The 25430-nt window shown below is 41.5% G+C and overlaps 1 protein-coding gene and 1 long non-coding RNA gene across 4 annotated transcripts in view; one reads left to right on the forward strand and one right to left on the reverse strand.

Moving 5' to 3' along the window:
* Nucleotides 1–15711, forward strand: part of LOC133563697 (uncharacterized) — a 43110-nt gene extending 27399 nt beyond the window's left edge. For both annotated transcript variants that reach the window (XR_009809082.1, XR_009809083.1), the window contains exon 5: nucleotides 15210–15711. This is a non-coding gene — a long non-coding RNA (uncharacterized LOC133563697). The remainder of the gene's footprint in view (nucleotides 1–15209) is intronic.
* The window catches only part of dyrk4 (dual-specificity tyrosine-(Y)-phosphorylation regulated kinase 4), a 43015-nt gene extending 23486 nt beyond the window's left edge, over nucleotides 1–19529 (reverse strand). Inside the window, exons 1-2 of one of the 2 annotated variants that reach the window (XM_061917976.1) lie at nucleotides 19238–19529; nucleotides 6790–6867 (exon numbers count right to left, since the gene is read on the reverse strand). In XM_061917976.1, the coding sequence (XP_061773960.1) occupies nucleotides 6790–6867; nucleotides 19238–19258 (99 nt within the window). In that variant the 5' untranslated portion in view covers nucleotides 19259–19529. The remainder of the gene's footprint in view (nucleotides 1–6789; nucleotides 6868–19237) is intronic. The other variant, XM_061917975.1, reaches the window with a different exon arrangement.
* Between the last annotated feature and the right edge of the window lie 5901 nt (nucleotides 19530–25430).

Here is a 25430-nt window from a genome sequence, read left to right on the forward strand (position 1 = left end):
TATTACTTTTGTGTGTTTTTGTGGAAAATAAATGTTAATGTGTTGAATCAATCAATCAATCAATCAATGTTTATTTATATAGCCCCAAATCACAAATGTCTCAAAGGACTGCACAAATCATTACGACTACAACATCCTCGGAAGAACCCACAAAAGGGCAAGGAAAACTCACACCCAGTGGGCAGGGAAAATTCACATCCAGTGGGACGCCAGTGACAATGCTGACTATGAGAAACCTTGGAGAGGACCTCAGATGTGGGCAACCCCCCCCCTCTAGGGGACCGAAAGCAATGGATGTCGAGCGGGTCTAACATGATACTGTGAAAGTTCAATCCATAGTGGCTCCAAGACAGCAGCGAGAGTCCCGTCCACAGGAAACCATCTCAAGCGGATCAGCAGCGTAGAGATGTCCCCAACCGATACAGGCGAGCGGTCCATCCTGGGTCCCGACGAGCGGTCCATCCTGGGTCTCACATTGTGTTTAATAATCAAATGTCAACTTGGTATTTAACGCGGAGCTGATTATGATAACTGTGCTGTCCAGTTGCTACATGATGTGTTCTTACACTTGTGAGTCTCATTTACAAATACCATAATTTCCAGTCTATAAGCCGCAATTTTTGGACATTATAGATTTTTTTTTTTTTTTTTTTTACATATATTGGTCGCACAAGTCTATAAGTCGCAGACGAACACATTGAAACATGAAATATTTACACAGGCACTTGTGTGTATTTACAAATTTACCAAAAGTGGCTGTAACACAACATATAGTAGCCTTCAGGAGCGCGTTTCTTCTTTTTTCAATGGCTGAGTTTGGGGTTGTGTCGACTGCATTTCATTGTTTCTTCTCCATGTTGATGTTGAGTCCATAACACGCTAAATGGCTGACTGAATAATTGTGTGAATGAGTTTAATTTAATATGAACAATTTCATTGGTCCATTGTGACGAGGCAAAATTAATTGGCATTACGCGAAGCTTGTAGGAAAAATCCATCAATTATCCGCAGCATTGTATAAAGCGTAGGGTTGAAAGCATGGGGAAATAAGTAGACTGGAAATCGCGGAATGCATTCATTTCAGTTTGTCCTAGGTATGTTGCCATAGTCAGGAAGGAGTCTTTCCCATGAAGTTGAATGTACCATTCTTGTCTTTTGTTGACTGCAACAAAGTGTTGATACTGTAAGTATTGTACTTATTACACACCAGCTGTTTGATTATAACGTGAATCTTAGTTGTTGTTTTCTTCACCAAATTTGGAGGTGTTGAAATCGCTTTGTATAAATGGCTAATGCTAATCAGTAGACTCCGGCTTATTAGTGATTCCTAGAGCCCAAAAAAAGTCTGCGGGCTATAGAGCGTTTTCCGTTCGGGCTCCAGTACTCTGGAATGCCCTCCCGGTAACAGTTCGAGATGCTACCTCAGTAGAAGCATTTAAGTCTCACCTTAAAACTTATCTGTATACTCTAGCCTTTAAATATACCTCCTTTTTAGACCAGTTGATCTGCCACTTCTTTTCTTTCTCCTATGTCCCCCCCTCCCTTGTGGAGGGGGTCCGGTCCGATGACCATGGATGAAGTACTGGCTGTCCAGAGTCGAGACCCAGGATGGACCGCTCGCTTGTATCAGTTGGGGACATCTCTACGTTGCTGATCCGCCTCCGCTTGAGATGGTCTCCTGTGGACGGGACTCTCGCTGCTGTCTTGGATCCGCTTTGAACTGAACTCTCGCGGCTGTGTTGGAGCCACTATGGATTGAACTTTCACAGTATCATGTTAGACCCGCTCGACATCCATTGCTTTCGGTCCCCTAGAGGGGGGGGGGGTTGCCCACATCTGAGGTCCTCTCCAAGGTTTCTCATAGTCAGCATTGTCACTGGCGTCCCACTGGATGTGAATTCTCCCTGCCCACTGGGTGTGAGTTTTCCTTGCCCTTTTGTGGGTTCTTCCGAGGATGTTGTAGTCGTAATGATTTGTGCAGTCCTTTGAGACATTTGTGATTTGGGGCTATATAAATAAACATTGATTGATTGATTGATAGCATATATACGGCAAATTTAACTAGTCTGAAAAGTTGAGCCTTACTTTAAAGCAATTTCCATCAGGCTTGCTGGCATGGGAAATCGTAACATTACTCAGAGGCAGTTTGCTACAAATAGGCCTGTTTGGCCGCCAAGTGCTTGAGCCGATGCAGAGTCTTCAACTGGATGCATCAAAGGTTGTAACTGCTTGATTTAAAGTGATTCCATACCTATAAAAGGGTAGAATTAGGTACCCACAGACACACAAAATTCCATCATCAAACTAGATTTTCAATCGATTGCAACTGGACTGTTTGGTTTGTCTTAGAAGACGTTTCGCCGCTCATTTGAGTAGGCTAGTCAGATAGTCGGATGAGCTCTGACCAATCTAAGTCTGTCATCAGTTTGTGCTCATCGACTTGGATTGGTCAGATCTAGTCTGACTCGATCCGACCAAACTAATTCTTTGAGCATGAACTGATGAAGCCTACTCGGATGAGAGGTGAAACGTCTTCTAAGACAAACTAAGTCGCGATCGATTAAATGCCCTGAGATGACAATGACCTGGATAAATGAGAACATTCATAGACAAACTAGATTTGACATTATTTGGGGAAATAATCTGATATGGGCCCTTGAAAAAGACTTTCTGAAGGACTTTTTCAATGAGAGGAGCAACTCATTTTTCAACCACAAAAGAGTCATGAGAGTGGGTCAGTGAGTGTGACCCAGTAATGAACGCTATCCTTTTCACGCTGTCCTTACACACTTGTCACAACCCCTTTCATCGTCTGTTTGATGGGATGATCACTTTTTAGTCGGAGGCTCAGGTGATCACAACCCCCAGCAGGGAGCGGCTGGAGTTACAGGGGTTAACGGGGACAAAGTCCTCGGTCCTGGCGAGGCCGGGTCCTGGTGTTGTGTCTCCGTGGGCTCTCAGTGGGGGGTTGGGGGGGGGGGCGGAGTAGAGCAGCAACTTGCTCATCTCTGGCTGCCATCAAGCATACTCTAGGAGCTTGATGGGTAAAATTAAACCGCTCTCCAAGGCCATGTTCTCTGGGAAGAATTGGATATTTAAAAAGGTGTCTTATCTGTGTCAGGGAGGAATTACGGTACATATTTAGGACATGCCTTCACTTTGTTAGCCGCCATTCCCAAAATATAAAGTAATAGCCACAACGCTGTCCTTACAGATCACACGAATAAACGTATTAGAGATTAGCTACAAAGGCTTTCCCGGTTATACAATAAATGTGATGTTTGCCTCTCACATGTGTTGCCCTGCTGCTGTAGTGCCAACTTGTTTATGATGCACAGAGATAGAGCTAAATATAGATGGTGGGGCCTCAGCAGGCAAAGGGAATAAATACAGCTGTATGCCCGTAAATAACTGCAAGGCATGCGGCATCCATAAGGAGCTCCAATCTCCAATCAAACTGGATGTAGTGCATTATTATATTATTATATGAGGCAACCTTCCAACCTTCCAACCTCTACGCGGCTGATCCGCCTCCGCTTGAGATGGTTTCCTGTGGACGGGACTCTCGCTGCTGTCTTGATCCGCTTGAACTGAACTCTCGCGGCTGTGTTGGAGCCACTATGGATTGAACTTTCACAGTATCATGTTAGACCCGCTCCACATCCATTGCTTTTGGTCCCCTAGAGGGGGGGGGACTTTAAGGTTTTACTACTTACGTATAAAATACTACACGGTCTAGCTCCATCCTATCTTGCCGATTGTATTGTACCGTATGTCCCGGCAAGAAATCTGCGTTCAAAAGACTCCGGCTTATTAGTGATTCCTAGAGCCCAAAAAAAGTCTGCGGGCTATAGAGCGTTTTCCGTTCGGTCTCCAGTACTCTGGAATGCCCTCCCGGTAACAGTTCGAGATGCTACCTCAGTAGAAGCATTTAAGTCTCACCTTAAAACTCATCTGTATACTCTAGCCTTTAAATAGACCTCCTTTTTAGACCAGTTGATCTGCCGCTTCTTTTCTTTCTCCTATGTCCCCCCCTCCCTTGTGGAGGGGGTCCGGTCCGATGACCATGGATGAAGTACTGGCTGTCCAGAGTCGAGACCCAGGATGGACCGCTCGTCGGGACCCAGGATGGACCGCTCGCCTGTATCGGTTGGGGACGTCTCTACGCTGCTGATCCGCTTGAGATGGTCTCCTGTGGACGGGACTCTCGCTGCTGTCTTGGATCCGCTTTGAACTGAACTCTCGCGGCTGTGTTGGAGCCACTATGGATTAAACTTTCACAGTATCATGTTAGACCCGCTCGACATCCATTGCTTTCGGTCCCCTAGAGGGGGGGGGGTTGCCCACATCTGAGGTCCTCTCCAAGGTTTCTCATAGTCAGCATTGTCACTGGCGTCCCACTGGATGTGAATTCTCCCTGCCCACTGGGTGTGAGTTTTCCTTGCCCTTTTGTGGGTTCTTCCGAGGATGTTGTAGTCGTAATGATTTGTGCAGTCCTTTGAGACATTTGTGATTTGGGGCTATATAAATAAACATTGATTGATTGATTGATTGATTTACACCGTCAAAAAACTGAACATGTCTGCTAGGGCTGCGAATCTTTGGGTGTCCCACGATTCGATTCAATAGTGTTTCTTGGGGTCGCGATTCGTTATATATATCGATTTTTTTTTTTCGATTAAACGCGATTCTCGAGTCAAAAACAATTTTTTCCCGATTTAAAAGGATTCTGTATTCATTCAATACATAGATTTCTGCAGGATCTACCCCAGTCTGCTGACATGCTAGCAGAGTAGTAGATTTAAAAAAAAAAAAAAAAGCTTTTATGATTGTAAAGGACAATGTTTTATCAACTGATTGCAATAATGTAAATTTGTTTTAACTATTAAAGGAACCAAAAATATGACTTATTTTATCTTTGTGAAAACATTGGACACAGTGTGTTGTCAAGCTTGTGAGATGCCATGCAAGTGTAAGCCACTGTGACACTATTGTTCTTTTTTTTATTTTTATAAATGTCTAATGATAATGTCAATGAGGGATTTTTAATCACTGCTATGCTGAAATTATAACTAATATTGATACTGTTGTTGATAATATTCATTTTTGTTTCACTACTTTTGTTTTGTTCTGTGTGGTGTTTGTGTCTCCTCTCAATTGCTCTGTTTATTGCAGTTCTGAGTGTTGCTGGGTCAGGTTTGCTTTTGGAATTGGATTGCATTGTTATGGTATTGCTGTGTATTGGTTTATTGGATTGATAAAAAAAAAAAAAAACGATTAAAAAAAAAAGAGAATCGATTCTGAATCGCACAACGAGAGAATCGCGATTCGTATTCGAATCGATTTTTCCCCACACCCCTACTGTCTGCACACATGTCAAGCGAGTCAAGCACTTATCAGTTCATGAGTAACACGCTAACGGTAATTAAATATGGTAACTTCGTTGATAATGGCTCATTTAAATGTTCTAAAAATCAACACATATTCTATGTTTGTAATGAAATATTATTTCTATTCATTTAGTTTTTTCTTTTCTTAACTTGATCGCAAATAATTAATAATGTCAACATTTTTAATTATTGGATTTTTTTTCTCGCCCGGAAAAGGGTGGAGTGCCATCTCCGGGTTGGGGAGGAGACCCTGCCCCAAGTGGAGGAGTTCAAGTACCTAGGAGTCTTGTTCACGAGTGGGGGAAGAGTGGATGGTGAGATCGACAGGCGGATCGGTGCGGCGTCTTCAGTAATGCGGACGTTGTACCGATCCGTTGTGGTGAAGAAGGAGCTGAGCCGGAAGGCGAAGCTCTCAATTTACCGGTCGATCTACGTTCCCACCCTCACCTATGGTCATGAGCTTTGGGTCATGACCGAAAGGATAAGATCACGGGTACAAGCGGCCCAAATGAGTTTCCAGGTCTCTCCCTTAGAGATAGGGTGAGAAGCTCTGCCATCCGGGAGGAACTCAAAGTAAAGCCGCTGCTCCTTCATATCGAGAGGAGCCAGATGAGGTGGTTCGGGCATCTGGTCAGGATGCCACCCGAACGCCTCCCTAAGGAGGTGTTTAGGGCACGTCCAGCTGGTAGGAGGCCACGGGGAAGACCCAGGACACGTTGGGAAGACTATGTCTCCCGGCTGGCCTGGGAACACCTCGGGATCCCCCGGGAAGAGCTAGACGAAGTGGCTGGGGAGAAGGAAGTCTGGGCTTCCCTGCTTAGGCTGCTGCCCCCGCGACCCGACCTCGGATAAGCGGAAGATGATGGATGGATGGATGATAAAAAAAAATACTAACAGACAAACTCCAAAATATTGCTGTCTTTACAGATCAAGCAATTCCAAACTACATAATGTGTTACTTGGGTTTTCCTACACCCCAATTTTCGTCACAAATGTTTGTACCAGCTTTCGTATATCTTCTCGGGTATCGTACGGCCAAACTCTTGTGTGTTTGCTTGTGTATCGTTCCACGGAATCGGGTGCCTAAACAAAGAATCCTACGCGTTGTTGTGTTATTAATACCCTGTGCAACTCCAACTGTATCTGTAAGGTGTATTTATAACTAAACATGTCTGTGTTACACTGCTCTCGACTCCAGAGGCGGTCCTGGCTAGTTTTACGCCCTGTGCGATCCCTACCTTAGTAACCTTGCCCCAGCAAATGTTACTATATTACCTAAGTTCGAGGGGCGTGGGGAAAAAATCGATTCGAATATTGAGTACGGCTGCAAAATAAGCCACCGTGGAGCGAAAGAAAGTCCAGATTGTGTTCAAGCAAGTTGCAGAGGTTTGAATCTGACCTGTAAGCAGGATCGGTTTGTCCCAAGACGACTGCCCTCTGCTGGCTGTCTGTGGGGAAAGGCTTCGGGGCGTGACGTCTGTGGAAAGAATAACAATGTTGAAAGCGTTCGACTGACCAGGAACTTCAGGGTTCATGGTTTAAATCCAGTTTTTGCCATCCTCAGCATCCTTGGGCAAAACATTTCACCCACCTTACTCTCAGTCTAGTGCAGGGGTCACCAACTCGGTGCCCGCGGACACCAGGTCGCCCGTTAGGACCAGATGAGTCGCCCGCTGGCCTGTTCTAAAAATAGCTGAAATAGCAGCACTTACCAGTGAGCTGCCTCTATTTTTTAAATTGTATTTATTTACTAGCAAGCTGGTCTCGCTTTGGTCGACATTTTTAATTCTAAGAGAGACAAAACTGAAATAGAATTTGAAAATTTCAAGAAAATATTTTAAAGACTTGGTCTTCACTTGTTTGAATAATTTTTTTTTACTTTGCTTCTTATAACTTTCACACAATTTTAGAGAAAAAATACAACCTTAAAAATGATTTTAGGATTTTTAAACACATATACCTTTTTACCTTTTAAATTAATTCCTTTTCTTTCCTGACAATTTAAATCAATGTTCAATTTTTTTTTTATTGTAAAGAATAATAAATACATTTTAATGTAATTTTTCATTTTAGCTTCTGTTTTTTCGACAAAGAATATTTGTGAAATATTTCTTCAAACTTATTATAATTAAGATTCAAAAATAGTATTCTGGCAAATCTAGGAAATTTTCGAGAATCAAATTTAAATCTTTTTTCAAAATCTTTTGAATGTCTTTAAAAAGTTTTGTTCTGGAAAATCTACAAGAAATAATGATTTGTCTTTGTTAGAAATATAGCTTGGTCCAATTTGTTATATATTCTAACAAAGTGCAGATTGGATTTTAAACTATTTAAAACATGTCAACAACATTCTAAAATTAATCTTAATCTGGAAAAATTACTAATGATGTTCCATAAATTACTTTTTTAATTTTTTCAAAAAGATTCAAATTAGATAGTTTTTCTCTTCATTTTTTTGGTTGAATTTTGAATGTTAAAGAGTCGATATTGAAGATAAACTATGTTTCAAATTTAATTTATATTTTTTTCCGTGTTTTCTCCTCTTTTAAATCATTCAATTAAGTGTTTGTTTCATCATTTATTCTCTACATAAAACTTCCGTAAAAGGAAAAAAAATGTACGACGGAATGACAGACAGAAATACCCATTTTTTTATATATATATAGATTTACAGTATTTATTAAAGGTAAATTGAGCAAATTGGCTATTTCTGGCAATTTATTGAAGTGTGTATCAAACTGGTAGCCCTTGGCATTAATCAGTACCCAAGAAGTAGCTCTTGGTTTCAAAAAGGTTGCTGACCCCTGCTCTAGTGTAAATGCACAACTTACTTTTAATAATGAATTTCTTAATAGAAAGTGCTTTGAGTCACTTCAAAAAAATATAATTCGCTTCTTTTCACTCACTGAACGGCTATAACTAATGTTGCATTTATGTTCCCCTTTGTTTTGACGCCACATTTATCGTCAGATTTGGGAATGCTTTAAAAGGGAACATTATCACCAAACCTATGTAAGCGTCAATATATACCTTGATGGTGCAGAAAAAGACCATATATTTTTTTAACCGATTTACGAACTCTAAATGGGTGAATTTTGGCGAATTAAACGCCTTTCTGTTTATCGCTCTTTTAGCGATGACGTCAGAATGTGACGTCACCGAGGTAACACACCCGCCATTTTCATTTTCACATTACAAACACCGGGTCTCAGCTCTGTTATTTTCCGTTTTTTCGACTATTTTTTGGAACCTTGGAGACATCATGCCTGGTGGGTGTGTTGTCGGAGGGTGTAACAACACTAACAGGGAGGGATTCAAGTTGCACCACTGGCAAGAAATCTGCCGCCAGACCCCCTTTGAATGTACCAAAGTGTCTTCACATTTGACCGGCGATGCTAAGACAGACATGGCACAGAGATGTATGGATAACCTGCAGATGCATTTGCAACGATAAATGTTGACTTATGTGCTAATCAGACATATTTGGTTGCAGCATGACTGCCAGCTAATCGATGCTAACATGCTATGCTAATCGATGCTAACATGCTATTTACCGGGGGTGCTAAAGCAGACATGGCACAGAGATGTATGGATAACCTGCTGATGCATTTGCAACGATAAAGTCAACGAAATCACAAAGGTGAGTTTTATTGATGTTGACTGCCAGCCAATCGATGCTAACATGCTATGCTAATCGATGCTAACATGCTATGCTAATCGATGCTAACATGCTATTTACCGGGGGTGCTAATGCAGACATGGCACAGAGATGTATGGATAACCTGCTGATGCATTTGCAACGATAAAGTCAACGAAATCACAAAGGTGAGTTTTGTTGATGTTGACTGCCAGCTAATCGATGCTAACATGCTGCGCGAATCGATGCTAACATGCTACGCTAATCGATGCTAACATGCTATTTACCGGCGCAGACATGGCACAGAGATGTATGGATAACCTGCAGATGCATTTGCAACTATATTACGTTTCTTTCCACCCACATTTAATGCGAAAAAAACACTTACCAATCGAAGGATTTAAGTTGCTCCATTATCACAAAATGCAAAAGTCCTGATCGTTTGGTCCGCACATTTTACCGGCGATGCTAACGCAGCTTTTCGGCCATGCTATGGCTATGAATAGCGTCAATAGCTATTCGTTCAATAGCTTCAGTTTCTTCTTCAATACTTTCATACTCCAATCATCTGTTTCAATACATGCGTAATCTGTTGAATCGCTTAAACCGCTGAAATCCGAGTCTGAATCCGAGCTAATGTCGCTATATCTTGCTGTGGTATTCCCATTGTTTGTTTACATTGGCAGCAATGTGTGACGTCACAGGGAAATGGATAGTGGCTTCGAAGATAGCGAAAATAAGGCACTTAAAAGCTTTATTTAGGGATATTCCGGGACCGGTAAAATTTTGAAAAAAACTTCAAAAAATACAACAAGCCACTGGGAACTGACTTTTATTGTTTTTAACCCTTTTGAAATTGTGATAATGTTCCCCTTTAACATCTGAAGATGAAGACAGATGGAAATGTTTCTTCTCCCGCACACCAACACATTCTGCAGCATAACTGCAGCCACGCTACTAAAAATAATCCACCCAGATCTAAAAATACATCACTTCCGTAAAAACCCAGCAACAACGCATCTCTCGTATTCACTTTTCCCTCCTGGTCCGCCGTCTCTGCACGTGTGTGAGATGCAACTGTGCTCACAAGCAGAGTAGACTAGAGCTATTTTAGGAGGAATCGTTAAGCTTTGTCACCAATCCAGCTTGCACGTGCCTTTTTTAATCAGTGGGCCAGCCTTTAGTTGGCTCCATATGGCTGAAATAAGGCTTAACCTCATTTCAAAACGCTACATACTGATCACTCTACCTGTGCAGGGATGGGCGACACAGACGGGGCCGAATGGCACACATATGATAACAATAATCTGGAGCTTTTCCTCAGATTGTGGGGCAAACGTAACAGCAAATGAGTGCAGACTAAAAAGGGGATCAATGGTAAGAAGAGTTGGTGGGCGAGGGATCTTCAATGTTGTTATAATCTGAAGCCCAGGGGGCATGTGTGTCACTGTGGCAGGCTGACTTCCTAGAGCTCACCTGGACTGATGATGGGAAAACAGTATGACATCATCATGTGTACCCATGTGGCAAACAAACATTTATAGACCACCTCTTATATAGTTTTTTTTTTCTTCCAGAAACCAGAAAATTTAAACAACTATTTTTGTAAACATAAAAAAAACAACTAATATTGTGCATGGCCTCCTTATAACACCTTGCAAAACATATAAAAAAAGATATATATACTGTATATATTTTATATATATATTTATATATATATCTTGGTTTAACTCTTATCTTACTGATAGGATGCAGTGTGTCTCCCATAACAATGTGACCTCGGACTATGTTAAGGTAACGTGTGGAGTTCCCCAGGGTTCGGTCCTTGGCCCTGCACTCTTCAGCATCTACATGCTGCCGCTAGGTGACATCATACGCAAATACGGTGTTAGCTTTCACTGCTATGCTGATGACACCCAACTCTACATGCCCCTAAAGCTGACCAACACCCCGGATTGTAGTCAGCTGGAGGCGTGTCTTAATGAAATTAAACAATGGATGTCCGCTAATTTTTTGCAACTTAACGCCAAAAAAACGGAAATGCTGATTATCGGTCCTGCTAGACACCGACCTCTATTTAATAATATGACTTTAACATTTGACAACCAAATAATAAAACAAGGCGACACGGTAAAGAATCTGGGTATTATCTTCGACCCAACTCTCTCCTTTGAGTCACACATTAAAAGCGTTACTAAAACGGCCTTTCATCTCCGTAATATCGCTAAAATTCGCTCCATTTTGTCCACTAAAGACGCTGAGATCATTATCCATGCGTTTGTTACGTCTCGCCTCGACTACTGTAACGTATTATTTTCAGGTCTCCCCATGTCTAGCATTAAAAGATTACAGTTGGTACAAAATGCGGCTGCTAGACTTTTGACAAGAACAAGAAAGTTTGATCACATTACGCCTGTACTGTATATACATATATACTTATATACATACATATATACATATATACCTATACTGTATATACCTTTATATACATATATACATACATATATACCTATACTGGCTCACCTGCACTGGCTTCCTGTGCACTTAAGATGTGACTTTAAGGTTTTACTACTTACGTATAAAATACTACACGGTCTAGCTCCATCCTATCTTGCCGATTGTATTGTACCATATGTCCCGGCAAGAAATCTGCGTTCAAAGGACTCCGGCTTATTAGTGATTCCTAAAGCCCAAAAAAAGTCTGCGGGCTATAGAGCGTTTTCATTTCGGGCTCCAGTACTCTGGAATGCCCTCCCGGTAACAGTTCGAGATGCCACCTCAGTAGAAGCATTTAAGTCTCACCTTAAAACTCATTTGTATACTCTAGCCTTTAAATAGACTTCCTTTTTAGACCAATTGATCTGCCGTTTGTTTTCTTTTCCTCCTATGTCCCACTCTCCCTTGTGGAGGGGGTCCGGTCCGATCCGGTGGCCATGTACTGCTTGCCTGTGTATCGGCTGGGGACATCTCTGCGCTGCTGATCCGCCTCCGCTTGGGATGGTTTCCTTCTGGCTCCGCTGTGAACGGGACTCTCGCTGCTGTGTTGGATCCGCTTTGGACTGGACTCTCGCGACTGTGTTGGATCCAATATGGATTGAACTTTCACAGTATCATGTTAGACCCGCTCGACATCCATTGCTTTCCTCCTCTCCAAGGTTCTCATAGTCATCATTGTCACCGACGTCCCACTGGGTGTGAGTTTTCCTTGCCCTTATGTGGGCCTACCGAGGACGTCGTAGTGGTTTGTGCAGCCCTTTGAGACACTAGTGATTTAGGGCTATATAAGTAAACATTGATTGATTGATTGATTGATATATATACAATTTTTAGGCCATTTCTGTGCTCTGCGATGAAGTTGAGACTTGTCCAGGGTGTACGCCGCCTTCCGCCCGAATGCAACTGAGATAGGCTCCAGCCCCCCCGACCCCAAAAGGGACAAGCGGTAGAAAATGGATGGATGGATGGCATTTCTGTGCTTACACACTGCGTGTAAATACGTTATACATGAGCAACCAAGAGGAGCCTGCAGCCTGTTTTGAAAATGTTTTGTTATCATGATTATACAAAATATTTGATATTGCAAGAATTGATTTGAATGGAGAATCGTGTTCAATCGGGAATCAATTCTTGAATCGAATCGTCACCCCTATAATCGGAATCGAATCGAGAGTTTTTGGACACATCCTGCTAATTTAGGGTATTTTTTCTTTGGGGTGGCTCTAAACCAGGGGTGTCCAAACTTTTTCCACTGAGGGCCGCACACTGAAAAATCAAAACAAGCGAGGGCCATTTTGATATTTTTTTTTATTTCAAAAACCAATACACTATATGTGTAAAAATATACATTTAGACCTCCACTCAGGCTCGATCCCAGGGACCCCAAAGGATTTTGGTCCAAAAAATATTTAAAATGTGTCATTATTTTGTATTATTGTTATTCAAGGTTTAAATCTATAGATCCACATTAGATCTATATTTCAATATAACGTTTTTGTCAGGCTTAGACTTGGATTTGGTTTACTCCTTCGATGCAGAGAGGATACGGGACAAGCCAAACGAGAGTGTAAGTACATGGTTTATTTGAATACTAAATACAAAAATAATCGAACTAAGGGCGCTCACAAAGAGGTACAAATTTGGCTACAAAAATACAAACAGGAAAACAAAACACCTGCTCGATGGCATGAAAGACGATAAACTCTAAACTTAAACTTGCACTGTGGCAGAACTATGAACAACTAAAACAAAAACACTTGCCGTGACCGAAACAAGGGGCATGGATAGCAGGGTGCGTAGCAGGTCATCGTGAAGGCATGAAGCAAAATGCAAATAGCAAAGTTCCCAGAATGATGAACAGGAAGCAAATGACTCAAGTACTGGCTGTGGTGATAGAAAACAGGTGTGAGAGGCTGAGGATCGGGGCGCGACTTAAGGGGACCAGGCGGAAACTAATAGGTTGGCATGGAAACAAACAAAACCAGGAAGTGCAAAACGTGACTGAATGTCCGAAATCAAAACAAAACATGATCCATAGGTGTGACAGTTTTTAAAGATTTAAGTTGTGTGCCCTTTTTGTCAAAGAAAACCCTGTTTTGTTATGGAAAAAAAACAAAATATGCAATAGTTTCCCTCTATAGAATTTTAAAGTGTAATTTTTGAGATTATAGAATAAATGGAGCCTTAAAAATGTCAACACATAACACCATGGATTTCAATTTGTTATCATTGTTTTTAGCAATGACACAAAAAAAAAAATCGCACTAAAATTATTGGGGATCCAAAAGGGTCCTACTCATTAAAGTAAAAAACTTTTTTTTTTTTTTTACTGTTTACTTTAAACACAATCGTCTTGAGATCAACTTCAGATCCATCTGTCGATTATAACTTTTGTTGTTGTTTATGTTTTTTGTTTGTTCTTATTAGGCCCTTCTTTAGAAAAAAACAACTGTGTTTTTATATGGCAAAAGTCTGCGGGCTATAGAGCGTTTTCCGTTCGGGCTCCAGTACTCTGGAATGCCCTCCCGGTAACAGTTCGAGATGCTACCTCAGTAGAAGCATTTAAGTCTCACCTTAAAACTCATCTGTATACTCTAGCCTTTAAATAGACCTCCTTTTTAGACCAGTTGATCTGCCGCTTCTTTTCTTTCTCCTATGTCCCCCCCTCCCTTGGGGAGGGGGTCCGGTCCGATGACCATGGATGAAGTACTGGCTGTCCAGAGTCGAGACCCAGGATGGACCGCTCACCTGTGTATCGGTTGGGGACATCTCTACGCTGCTGATCCGCCTCCTCTTGAGATGGTTTCCTGTGGACGGACCTCTCGCGGCTGTGTTGGAGCCACTATGGATTGAACTTTCACAGTATCATGTTAGACCCGCTCGACATCCATTGCTTTCGGTCCCCTAGAGGGGGGGGTTTGCCCACATCTGAGGTCCTCTCCAAGGTTTCTCATAGTCAGCATTGTCACTGGCGTCCCACTGGATGTGAATTCTCCCTGCCCACTGGGTGTGAGTTTTCCTTGCCCTTTTGTGGGTTCTTCCGAGGATGTTGTAGTCGTAATGATTTGTGCAGTCCTTTGAGACGTTTGTGATTTGGGGCTACATAAATAAACATTGATTGACACAAAATATGCAACATTTTCCCCCAAAAATATCTCAAAGTGGAATATTTAATGTGACATTGATTTAATTATTTTTTTTAAGGAAAATAACAGCCTGCATGGCAGCTTTGTGTTATTAGAGTAAACATTGCAACATTTTTTTTGGTCACATTTCACCTGTTTACTCTTTTATACCACTTTTTCTGTTTTTTATTTTTTTAATCGTATTTTTAGAATGTGCTTAGGGCCGATAAAAAAAATTACCCGCGGGCCGCAAATTTGGACACTTTGGACACCCCTGCTCTAAATCTTCTTAGTATGTTTTGATGCAGACCATCTTTAATTTTAGTGGCCTAACAAAAACACACAATGAGTCACAAATGGTCCCAATTTCGGACTTATGACTGTCAATATGAAGAAAGCACACATTTAGTGTGATATTTGTAATATTTGTCAAATAGTACATTTTTTTTGGGTTTGCACTTGCTTTGCTCATCAGTGTCTGTTTGTGTACTTTGCACGTGTTGCAACATGATACTCTGCACGTGCCGTGATCGGCTAATTCTACGTTGCCGTGTCTCGTAGGGTAAAAGACCTAAAGTCAACAATGGAGGATCATCCCAACAGGTGTGCAATTACAAGGGCAGCTTTGACTAATTGGGATCCTCTCTGCACGGTCACTTGGTCACAAGGTTAACACACGGAGCAAAAGGTAAGTGTGTACAGCAAATCAAAAATAGAAATGGACTTTTGCATTGCATCATTATAAAATTGCCATCTATGCATTGCAAGCGTTTACATGACTGTTTGTGTGGAAGAAACATGTTTAGATCAGCAGGAATACTCTGGGGAAACTTGTCTTTTATCCAAATATAGACTCACTGGTCACAACATTAGGTACACATGCAGCCCTCCTGCCCTTCATATGACATTTCTTCGCAAATGTTTTCCGAGCCCCTTCCTGCTCTGATATTGATGAGACTATAATGGTACATTTTCCCATATGTTGCCTTTGTTCCCGGTGCGGGCTAGAGAAAATCCGATCAAATCCGAGGCAGCAATATGAAGATATGCCAATATATGTTTAATTAGGTGAATGTGTTATTTTGCACTAACAATTCAATTATTTCCAATTAACTTGTTTTCAAATTAAAAAATACAGGAAATTTAGTTCAATAATAAAAATGGTTTCACACAAATAAAAAAGGGTGAAATTTTATGTGGATAAAAGATAAAAATCTGCCAATTTAAGCAGCATAGTTCAAATGGCCACAAAAACCATACTAATAAAATAAATAAATAAACAAAAAACATACATAACACTGACTATGATAAAAGTTATCCTCAAATGAAGGCTCACAGTTCTTCCTTCCTTCCTTTTTTTTATTCAATTGTCATTCAAATTTGAACATTACAGTACAGATAAGAACAACATTTTGTTGGATTAACTCGTTGTAGTGCAGGATATAAAAGAGCAATAAGGTGCAGCATGGGTGTCAAACTCTGGCCCGCGCCATGTAATTTAATTTCAGTTTGTACACATAAGTGAATGCAACGCATACTTAGTCAGCAGCTATACAGGTCACACTGAGGGTGGCCGTATAAACAACTTTAACACTGTTACAAATATGCACCACACTGTGAACCCACACCAAACAAGAATGACAAACACATTTCGGGAGAACATCCGCACCGTAACACAACAGAACAAATACCCAGAATCCCTTGCAGCACTAACTCTTCCGGGACGCTACAATACACGCTACCACCTAAAAGGTTAATTTGTTCAACCGGCTTTGTTCAGTTTTCAATTTTGGCCCTCTCTGTATTTGAGTTTGACACCCCTGCTGTACAGCTATGTATATATTGAACTTTTGCATATGCATCCACGTTTATGGATGTATGTTATATTGTCTTTATATTCCAGAGAGTTAATTCCGAGGGGCTGGGGGGTTCAGGGGAATATGGCCTGAGGGAAGAAGCTGTTACAGAACCTGGAGGTTCTGCTATCTAATAACATATATTTTCAATGTAATTTTTATAGCATGCAGTGGGCCAATAGGCTGCAGACAGAAAATGGCTCCTTGGCCGCACTTTGGACACCACTGCTTACGACAAATGACAAATAAATGCAATTATAAAGACACAAAGAAAGAAAGAAAGTAATAAAGAAATCAAGTTCTGGTTTATTATTGAAAAAAATTTGCATTTTCTTATCTGATGCACAGGTGGACTGTCCTGAGTGACATCAGTATTAAAAAAAATTAATGATAAAAATGCTCGTTCTAGAGTAGAAATATGTTTCACTAACAATGGTAGACAGAAAAAAATAATTGATGCAGATTTTGTGCAGTTAAATGATTTAGGTCAATGTATGCTATTTGAAGAAAATGTGCTGTTACGGATTATAAGGCAAACATTTGCATAATAACTAATAACATATACTTTGAATTAATGTCATTTTTATAGCATGCAGTTGGCCAATTGGCTGCAAACTAAAAATGGCTCCCTGGCCGCACTTTGGACACCACTGCTTAAGACAGGGGTGTCCAAGTTGCGGCCTGCAGGTCATTTTTTAACGGCCCCACGGCACATTTTAAAAATACTATGGGAAAAAATTAAAAACATAAAAAATGGTATAAAAGAGCAAACAGGTGAAATGTAACAAGAACATGTTGCAATGTTTACTCTAATAACACAAAGCTGCCATGCAGGCTGTTTCTTTCTTTAAAAAAAAAAAATAGTGAATCCAAATCAATGAGGAATTATTGACCAATTCAAGGCTCCAATTACGTCACATAAAATATTCATCTTTGAGATATTTTTTGGGGGAAAATGTTGGATATTTTGTGTTTGCCATATAAAAAATTTAGCTCTTTTTTTTTTTTAAAGAATGGCTTAAAACGAACAAAAAACATACACAAAAAAAACCCTTATATTTGACGGATATAAGGGGCGGCATGGCGTAGTGGGTAGAGCGGCCGGCCAGAAACTTGAGGGTTGCAGGTTCGCTTCCCACCTATTGACATCCAGAAAATCGCTGCCGTTGTGTCCTTGGGCAGGACACTTCACCCTTTGCCCCCGGTGCCGCTCACACTGGTGAATGAATGATGAATGAATGATTGGTGGTGGTCGGAGGGGCCGTAGGTGCAGCCACGCTTCCGTCAGTCTACCCCAGGGCAGCTGTGGCTACTGATGTAGCTTACCACCACCAGGTGTGAATGTTGAGTCCCACTTCTCTGTGAGCGCTTTGAGTGTTTAGAAAAGCGCAATATAAATCTAAGTTATATATAAAAAGGCAGCTGTGATCTTGGCACCTCCATTGGCTTCTCTGAGAGACACTGGCGTTCACCGCAGCCCTCCGACTTTCAGGTATGACTTTATAATCTCACTAAAACACTATTAACACAATAAGCAGATAAGGGATTTTCCAGAATTATCCTAGTAAATGTGTCTGATTACATCTGAATTGCTCACACTGCCGTCGCCTGGAGCCGTTGCCTTTTTTTTTTTCATTTTTAGATCTTCACTCTAACTTTCCTCATCCACGAATCTTTCATCCTCGCTCAAATTAATGGGGAACTTGTCGCTTTCTTGTTCCGATTTGCACTAGCTGCTGGAGGCTATTATTATAAACAATGTGAGGATGTGAGGAGCCCTACAACCCGTGATGTCACGCGCACATCACATCGTCTGCTACTTCCGGTACAGGCAAGGCTTTTTTATCGGCGACCAAAAGTTGCGAACTTTATCGTGGATGTTCTCTACTAAATCCTTTCCGCAAAAATATGGCAATTTTGTGAAATGATCAAGTATGACACAGAGAATGGACCTGCTATCCCCGTTTAAATAAGAACATATCATTCCAGTAGGCCTTTAAAAGTTGAATAATAATAATACTGAATAATGTGACACATTTTTAACATTTTATTTTTACCAAAACACTTTGAGGTCCCCGGGATCAAGCCTGAGTGGAGGCCTAAATGTATATATTTTTTATACATATAATGTATTGTTTTTTTAAATAAATGGCCATAGGCGCCAGCGCCCCCGCGATCCCAAAAGGGAATAAGCGGTAGAAAATGGATGGATGGATGGATGGGCCCCCGCTTGCTTGGATTATTCAGTGTGCGTCCCTCAGTGGAAAAAGTTTGGACACCCCTGGCTTAAGACACATTACAAATAAATGTAATTATAGAGACAAAAATAAATAAATACATAAAAGTCCTGGGTTCAAATCCAGGCTCGGGATCTTTCTGTGTGGAGTTTGCATGTTCTCCCCGTGACTGCGTGGGTTCCCTCCGGGTACTCCGGCTTCCTCCCACTTCCAAAGACATGCACCTGGGGATAGGTTGATTGGCAACACTAAATTGGCCCTAGTGTGTGAATGTTGTCTGTCTATCTGTGTTGGCCCTGCGATGATGTGGCGACTTGTCCAGGGTGTACCCCGCCTTCCGCCCGATTGTAGCTGAGATAGGCGCCAGCGCCCCCCGCAACCCCAAAAGGGAATAAGCGGTAGAAAATGGATGGATGGATGGATAAAGTAATAAAGAAAACCAAACTAGTCAATTCCACTTAAATTACGTAAAAAAAGAACAAACGGGTTTCCTCACCTTATTTATATCCGGCAGCATGATGACAAAGTGATCGTGACGCGGGAGAGTTGATCAAATCCAAGCAAAAAGACTCATCTTTTCCAAGCGACTTTTCCCGACTGTGTCCTCCTTCCGCGACGAGGAAAGTGGAGAGAAAAGCGATCTCACATCGGCTGCAAAAGCCAACACGCTGCAGGTTTGACGTCACGGATGAGGAGATTTGCAAAGTGTTTGAATGACGCGTCGAGGAAGGAAGAAGGAGGAAGGAGCGCCTGCTCAGTTTTCTGCCGCGGACAGCTGGGGATGTCCTGATATAGAAGTGTCTCTTTTCTATACCACGAAGCACGTTCCCGCCAACGCACGCGTCATATTCCCGCGGGACTCCCTCACATTGTCCACCATGCAGGATTCCCTTCCAGCCTGCAAGAGTGATCAGCAGTTCTTTTGACTTTACTGCAAGGGAGGAGGTTTGATTTTGAGATATACTTTTTTTTTTTTTTTTTTACATTAGCAATCATAATTTCACGTCATGCAGATGTTATAGTGTAAAGCAGGGGTGCCCACACTTTTTCTGCAGGCCAGTTACTTTTCAATTGACCAACTCGAGGGGATCTACCTCATTTATATATATCATTTATATTTATTAATTTATCAATCAATCAATCAATCAATCAATGTTTACTTATACAGCCCTAAATCACTAGTGTCTCAAAGGGCTGCACAAACCACCACGACATCCTCGGTAGGCCCACATAAGGGCAAGGAAAACTCACACCCAGTGGGACGTCGGTGACAATGATGACTATGAGAACCTTGGAGAGGAGGAAAGCAATGGATGTCGAGCGGGTTTAACATGATACTGTGTATAAATGACACAATATGTTACTGCATATGTCAGCAGACTAATTAAGAGGCTTTGTTTGTTTATTTACTACTAAAAGAACCTTTATTTGAAAAAGTAAAAGAGTCAAACCTGCTCAAAAGCAATGTCCTTCCTGGGTGGTCCACGCAACCCACACGACGACGGCTTAAGACTGTCACAGTGTACAAAATAATATCAATCAATCAATCAATGTTTACTTATATAGCCCTAAATCACTAGTGTCTCAAAGGGCTGCACAAACCACCACGACATCCTCGGTAGGCCCACATAAGGGCAAGGAAAAACTCACACCCAGTGGGACGTCGGTGACAATGATGACTATGAGAACCTTGGAGAGGAGGAAAGCAATGGATGTCGAGCGGGTCTAACATGATACTGTGAAAGTTCAATCCATAATGGATCCAACACAGTCGCGAGAGTCCAGTCCAAAGCGGATCCAACACAGCAGCGAGAGTCCCGTTCACAGCGGAGCCAGCAGGAAACCATCCCAAGCGGAGGCGGATCAGCAGCGCAGAGATGTCCCCAGCCGATACACAGGCGAGCAGTACATGGCCACCGGATCGGACCGGACCCCCACCACAAGGGAGAGTGGGACATGCAGATGTTATAGTGTAGAGCAGGGGTGCCCACACTTTTTCTGCAGGCGAGCTACTTTTCAATTGACCAACTCGAGGGGATCTACCTCATTTATATATATCATTTATATTTATTTATTTATGAAAGAGACATTTTTGTAAACAAGTTAAATGTGTTTAATGATAATACAAGCATGTGTAACACATATAGATGTCTTTCTTTCACAAAGACAAGAATATAAGTTGGTGTATTACCTGATTCTGATGACTTGCATTGATTGGAATCAGACAGTAATGATGATAACGCCCACATTTTCAAATGGAGGAGAAAAAAAGTTGTCCTTTCTGTACAATACCACATGAAAGTGGTTGGTTTTTGGCATCTAATTCATCCAGCTTCCATACACTTTACAAGAAAAACATTGGCGGCAAATTCCGTAGCTTGCTTGATTGACATTCACGGCACCCGAGGGTCTTGTGAGATGACGCTGGCTGCTGCCAGTTCATTATTAGGAAAAAATGACAGAGAGGATGGCGAGAAACACTTTTTATTTCAACAGACTTTCGCGCCGTCCCTTCCGTCAAAACTCTAAAGGCCGACTGCACATTTCCTATCTTCACAATAAAAGCCCTGCTTCATGCTGCCTGCGCTAACAAAATAAGAGTCTCGGAAAGCTGGCGTGCACAAGTGATGTGCACGCCAGCTTTCTGAGGGATCGCTTGTGCACGCCAGTTTTCCGAGACGACTTTGGTGATGACCATATGTGAGGAGGATGGGAACGTAGATCGACCGGTAAATTGAGAGCTATGGTCATGAGCTTTGGGTCATGACCGAAAGGATAAGATCACGGGTACAAGCGGCCGAAATGAGTTTCCAGGTCTCTCCCTTAGAGATAGGGTGAGAAGCTCTGCCATCCGGGAGGAACTCAAAGTAAAGCCGCTGCTCCTCCACATGGAGAGGAGCCAGATGAGGTGGTTCGGGCATCTGGTCAGGATGCCACCCGAACGCCTCCCTAGGGAGGTGTTTAGCGCACATCCAACCGGTAGGAGGCCACGGGGAAGACCCAGGACACGTTGGGAAGACTATGTCTCCCGGCTGGCCTGGGAACGCCTCGGGATCCCCCGGGAAGAGCTAGACGAAGTGGCTGGAGATAGGGAAGTTTGGGCTTCCCTGCTTAGGCTGCTGCCCCCGCGACCCGACCTCGGATAAGCGGAAGATGATGGATGGATGGATGGACTTTGGTGATGCGGTTGCGGAGGATAAAATCGCCTATCCGCGCATCTCTAATCCTTATAAAATTCTATAACTTCATAAATTAGGGAAGAGGTTTTGTTGCTTGTTTGTTAGTCAGTTAATTAGCGGATTTAGATTCAAGTAAAGCAAATTTCAAGATTTAATGCTCACAGTTTGCACTTGCATCGAGGCCCGGGTTATTGATAAGGAGCACTACGTTGTTTGGAAAAGGTGCGGTAAGAAGGGGACATGTGTTGCACATGTGAGTGCAGGATATTTGTTTTGCAAGGACTAATTCTCTCGGCAGGGGGTAAGCAACATTGTTTATCCATGTGATAAGAGCCACATGCAGAGCTGTGTATGATGAGCTGACAGCTCTTATGCAACAGCACCGGTTACTTTAGTAATCCATCCCGCCCCAAGGACAGGATGTGTACCTTTCTAAGAAGCTGCTGAGCATGCACGTCTATTCCCTGATCAACTGTTGAAGTTGAAGCATTTAAGTCTCATCTTAAAACTCATCTGTATACTCTAGCCTTTAAATAGACCTCCTTTTTAGACCAGTTGATCTGCCGCTTCTTTTCTTTCTCCTATGTCCCCCCCTCCCTTGTGGAGGGGGTCCGGTCCGATGACCATGGATGAAGTACTGACTGTCCAGAGTCGAGACCCAGAATGGACCGCTCGTCGGGACCCAGGATGGACCGCTCGCCTGTATCGGTTGGGGACATCTCTACGCTGCTGATCCGCTTGAGATGGTTTCCTGTGGACGGGACTCTCGCGGCTGTGTTGGAGCCACTATGGATTGAACTTTCACAGTATCATGTTAGACCCGCTCGACATCCATTGCTTTTGGTCCCCTAGAGGGGGGGGGGTTGCCCACATCTGAGGTCCTCTCCAAGGTTTCTCATAGTCAGCATTGTCACTGGCGTCCCACTGGGTGTGAGTTTTCCTTGCCCTTTTGTGGGTTCTTCCGAGGATGTTGTAGTCGTAATGATTTGTGCAGTCCTTTGAGACATTTGTGATTTGGGGCTATATAAATAAACATTGATTGATTGATTGATTGTTGAATATCAGTTTACTGTGCAATGTTTCTTGGATCAGTCCAGATACGGTGCTGAGACGGTGATTGGTCCTCCATGTTGGAGTGGGACTTTCAGAAGAGATGATGGGAAGTACTGGTAAATGACGGTTGATGTTAAAAACATTTTCATTAACAAAAAAGTGGTGTAGCAGGAGGAAAAATCATGATTGAACAGAGCCTGGTAGGAACATGTCTTGAAAATTCCTCTTTTCAAAGTGGTGTTGTGTAATCCATAGACCAGTGTTTTGCAACCTTTTTTGAGACAAGGCACATTTTTTTTCCATTTAAAAACACAGAGGCACACCACCAGCAGAAAACGTAAAAAAAATGAAACTCCACCAGGTCCTCCTCGTGCCTTATTTTGAGTTTGTTGGTGTTTTCCTGTGTGCAGTGCTTTAGTTCTTGTTTTGTGCTGTCATTTTGGTGTTTTCCTGTAGCAGTTTTATGTCATCCTTTTGAGGGCTATTCCCCGCACCTGCTTTATGGGGACATTGTTGATTGCCATGTCATGCACGGATGTACTTTGTGGACGCCGTCTGTCTCTGCTCCACACGTTGCAAGTTTTTGCTGTCGTCCAGCATTCTGTTTCTGTTTACTTTGAAACCAGTTCAGTTTTACTCTCATTTTACATAGCTTTATTGCCTTTTCCTTTTGTAAATTTTTTTTTTTTTTTTTTTTAATTAAATCAACACAAAAACACACAAAATACACTTTCCATCAGTGCATCAACCCCCCAAAGAAAACCCCTCCCTCCCCCATTCACACCCAGCCACACCCACTCACACAAAAAAGGGTTATTTCTTTCTGCTACCAAAATGCTGGTTCCCACAACATATATAACACAGTCTGCAAGGGACATAGTCCCTGAAACACACATGATTGTGTGTGTCGCCGGTCCACTAACACTATCATTAATTACTATTTTTTATGTAATTGTTTTATATGATTTTACTTTCTTTTTTATCCCAAAAAAATGTCATTGTTTTCCTTTTTTTTAAATCTCATTTTATTTTATTAAAAAAAAATTAAAAAAAATAACCTTATCTTCATCAGACCAGGTTGTTAATGGAATTAGACTTGTCTAAAAGGTTTTTAAAACCAGGTCCAGTCCAGACAATGTCAAAGTGGGCCTCAGCAACACACACCCTCATCCATGTGCAACAACAAAAATTAGGGAAACAACAGATTGCATATAAGTTATAAACAAAATTACATTTTCATAAAAAGCATTTGTGTATAGTCCATATTATGTCCAAGTCAGCTTCAACACACACCTTCATTTTGTACACTCAAAAAAAGGGAACACAACAACAGATAGCATATATGTTGCTGTTGTTGCATATCTATAAACATTATTACATTTTCATAATAAGCCTTTAAGGATTTCCCATCTTTTTTCATGTTTTTTGGCATCATTATCGTTGTCAATCATGTATCTTTCTAAAGTTAAAAAATACTGAATAAATGTTTTAAAGAAAGTAATACTAAGTGAATATCTATTTTTGGCCTTAAAAATAAACCTTTTACCAAGTACTATAATTAAATTAACTAAGTCATGCTTGTCAATAAACTCTCCTAAAATAACAGAAACTATATCAAGCTTCATAAACAAACCAATCCTTGAACACGTTTTTTCAACTTCCACCCAAAAGGAAGACACAATATGACAATACCAAAACAAATGCAGGGTGGATTCAGATTCCTGACAGCAAAAGCGGCAATCATCTGACTCAGTCATATTCCATAGTTTTAACATTTTCCCCGTTGGTAAGAAGTTATAAATCATTTTAATTTGAAAATAGCTTTATTGCCTTTTCCTTTTGTAAATTTTTAGCTTAAGCGCTACATACCTTTTTTTACCTGCACACTGTGGTCTGCATACTGGGATCACAGTTCTACAGCCAAGTTCTACACAGCTCAGACACTAAGGAACGGCACAGTATTTGCAGATTATAATAATACATTTGCAAAAAAAATATTTTTTTGGGACCAATTAGGTGAAGTTGCATCATTTCCCACGGCACACCAGACAATATGGTTTGCCGCGACACAATGGTTGAAAAACATTGCCATAGACTACAGTTCATGCAGCACTTACTATTGCGCTTTTTTGACCCTTTTGGGCCGCCCTACTTCCTCTATTGTGATTCAAAACAAGTCACAACAACATTACATTTGTGTGGCATCCATTTTCATGGACTCAAAACATCCTGATTTTAGTTGAAATGCAATAATATTTGACTTTAATTGGTTCTGGGACGCAGCTTGAACCTTGAAAAACTCATATCGCGAAACAGTGTTGCCCATTGTAATTAAGACAAGTTAATTTATTCCATGCTTGGCTGCCCCAAAACAGCACAATTTTTACATGTAACATGACTTTAAAAATCAATCAAACTTTAAGATAAGAATTATTACGTGGAATTCAACACAATTTT

The sequence above is a fragment of the Nerophis ophidion genome, linkage group LG12 (genome assembly GCF_033978795.1).
Source record: "Nerophis ophidion isolate RoL-2023_Sa linkage group LG12, RoL_Noph_v1.0, whole genome shotgun sequence".
Lineage (NCBI taxonomy): Eukaryota > Metazoa > Chordata > Actinopteri > Syngnathiformes > Syngnathidae > Nerophis > Nerophis ophidion.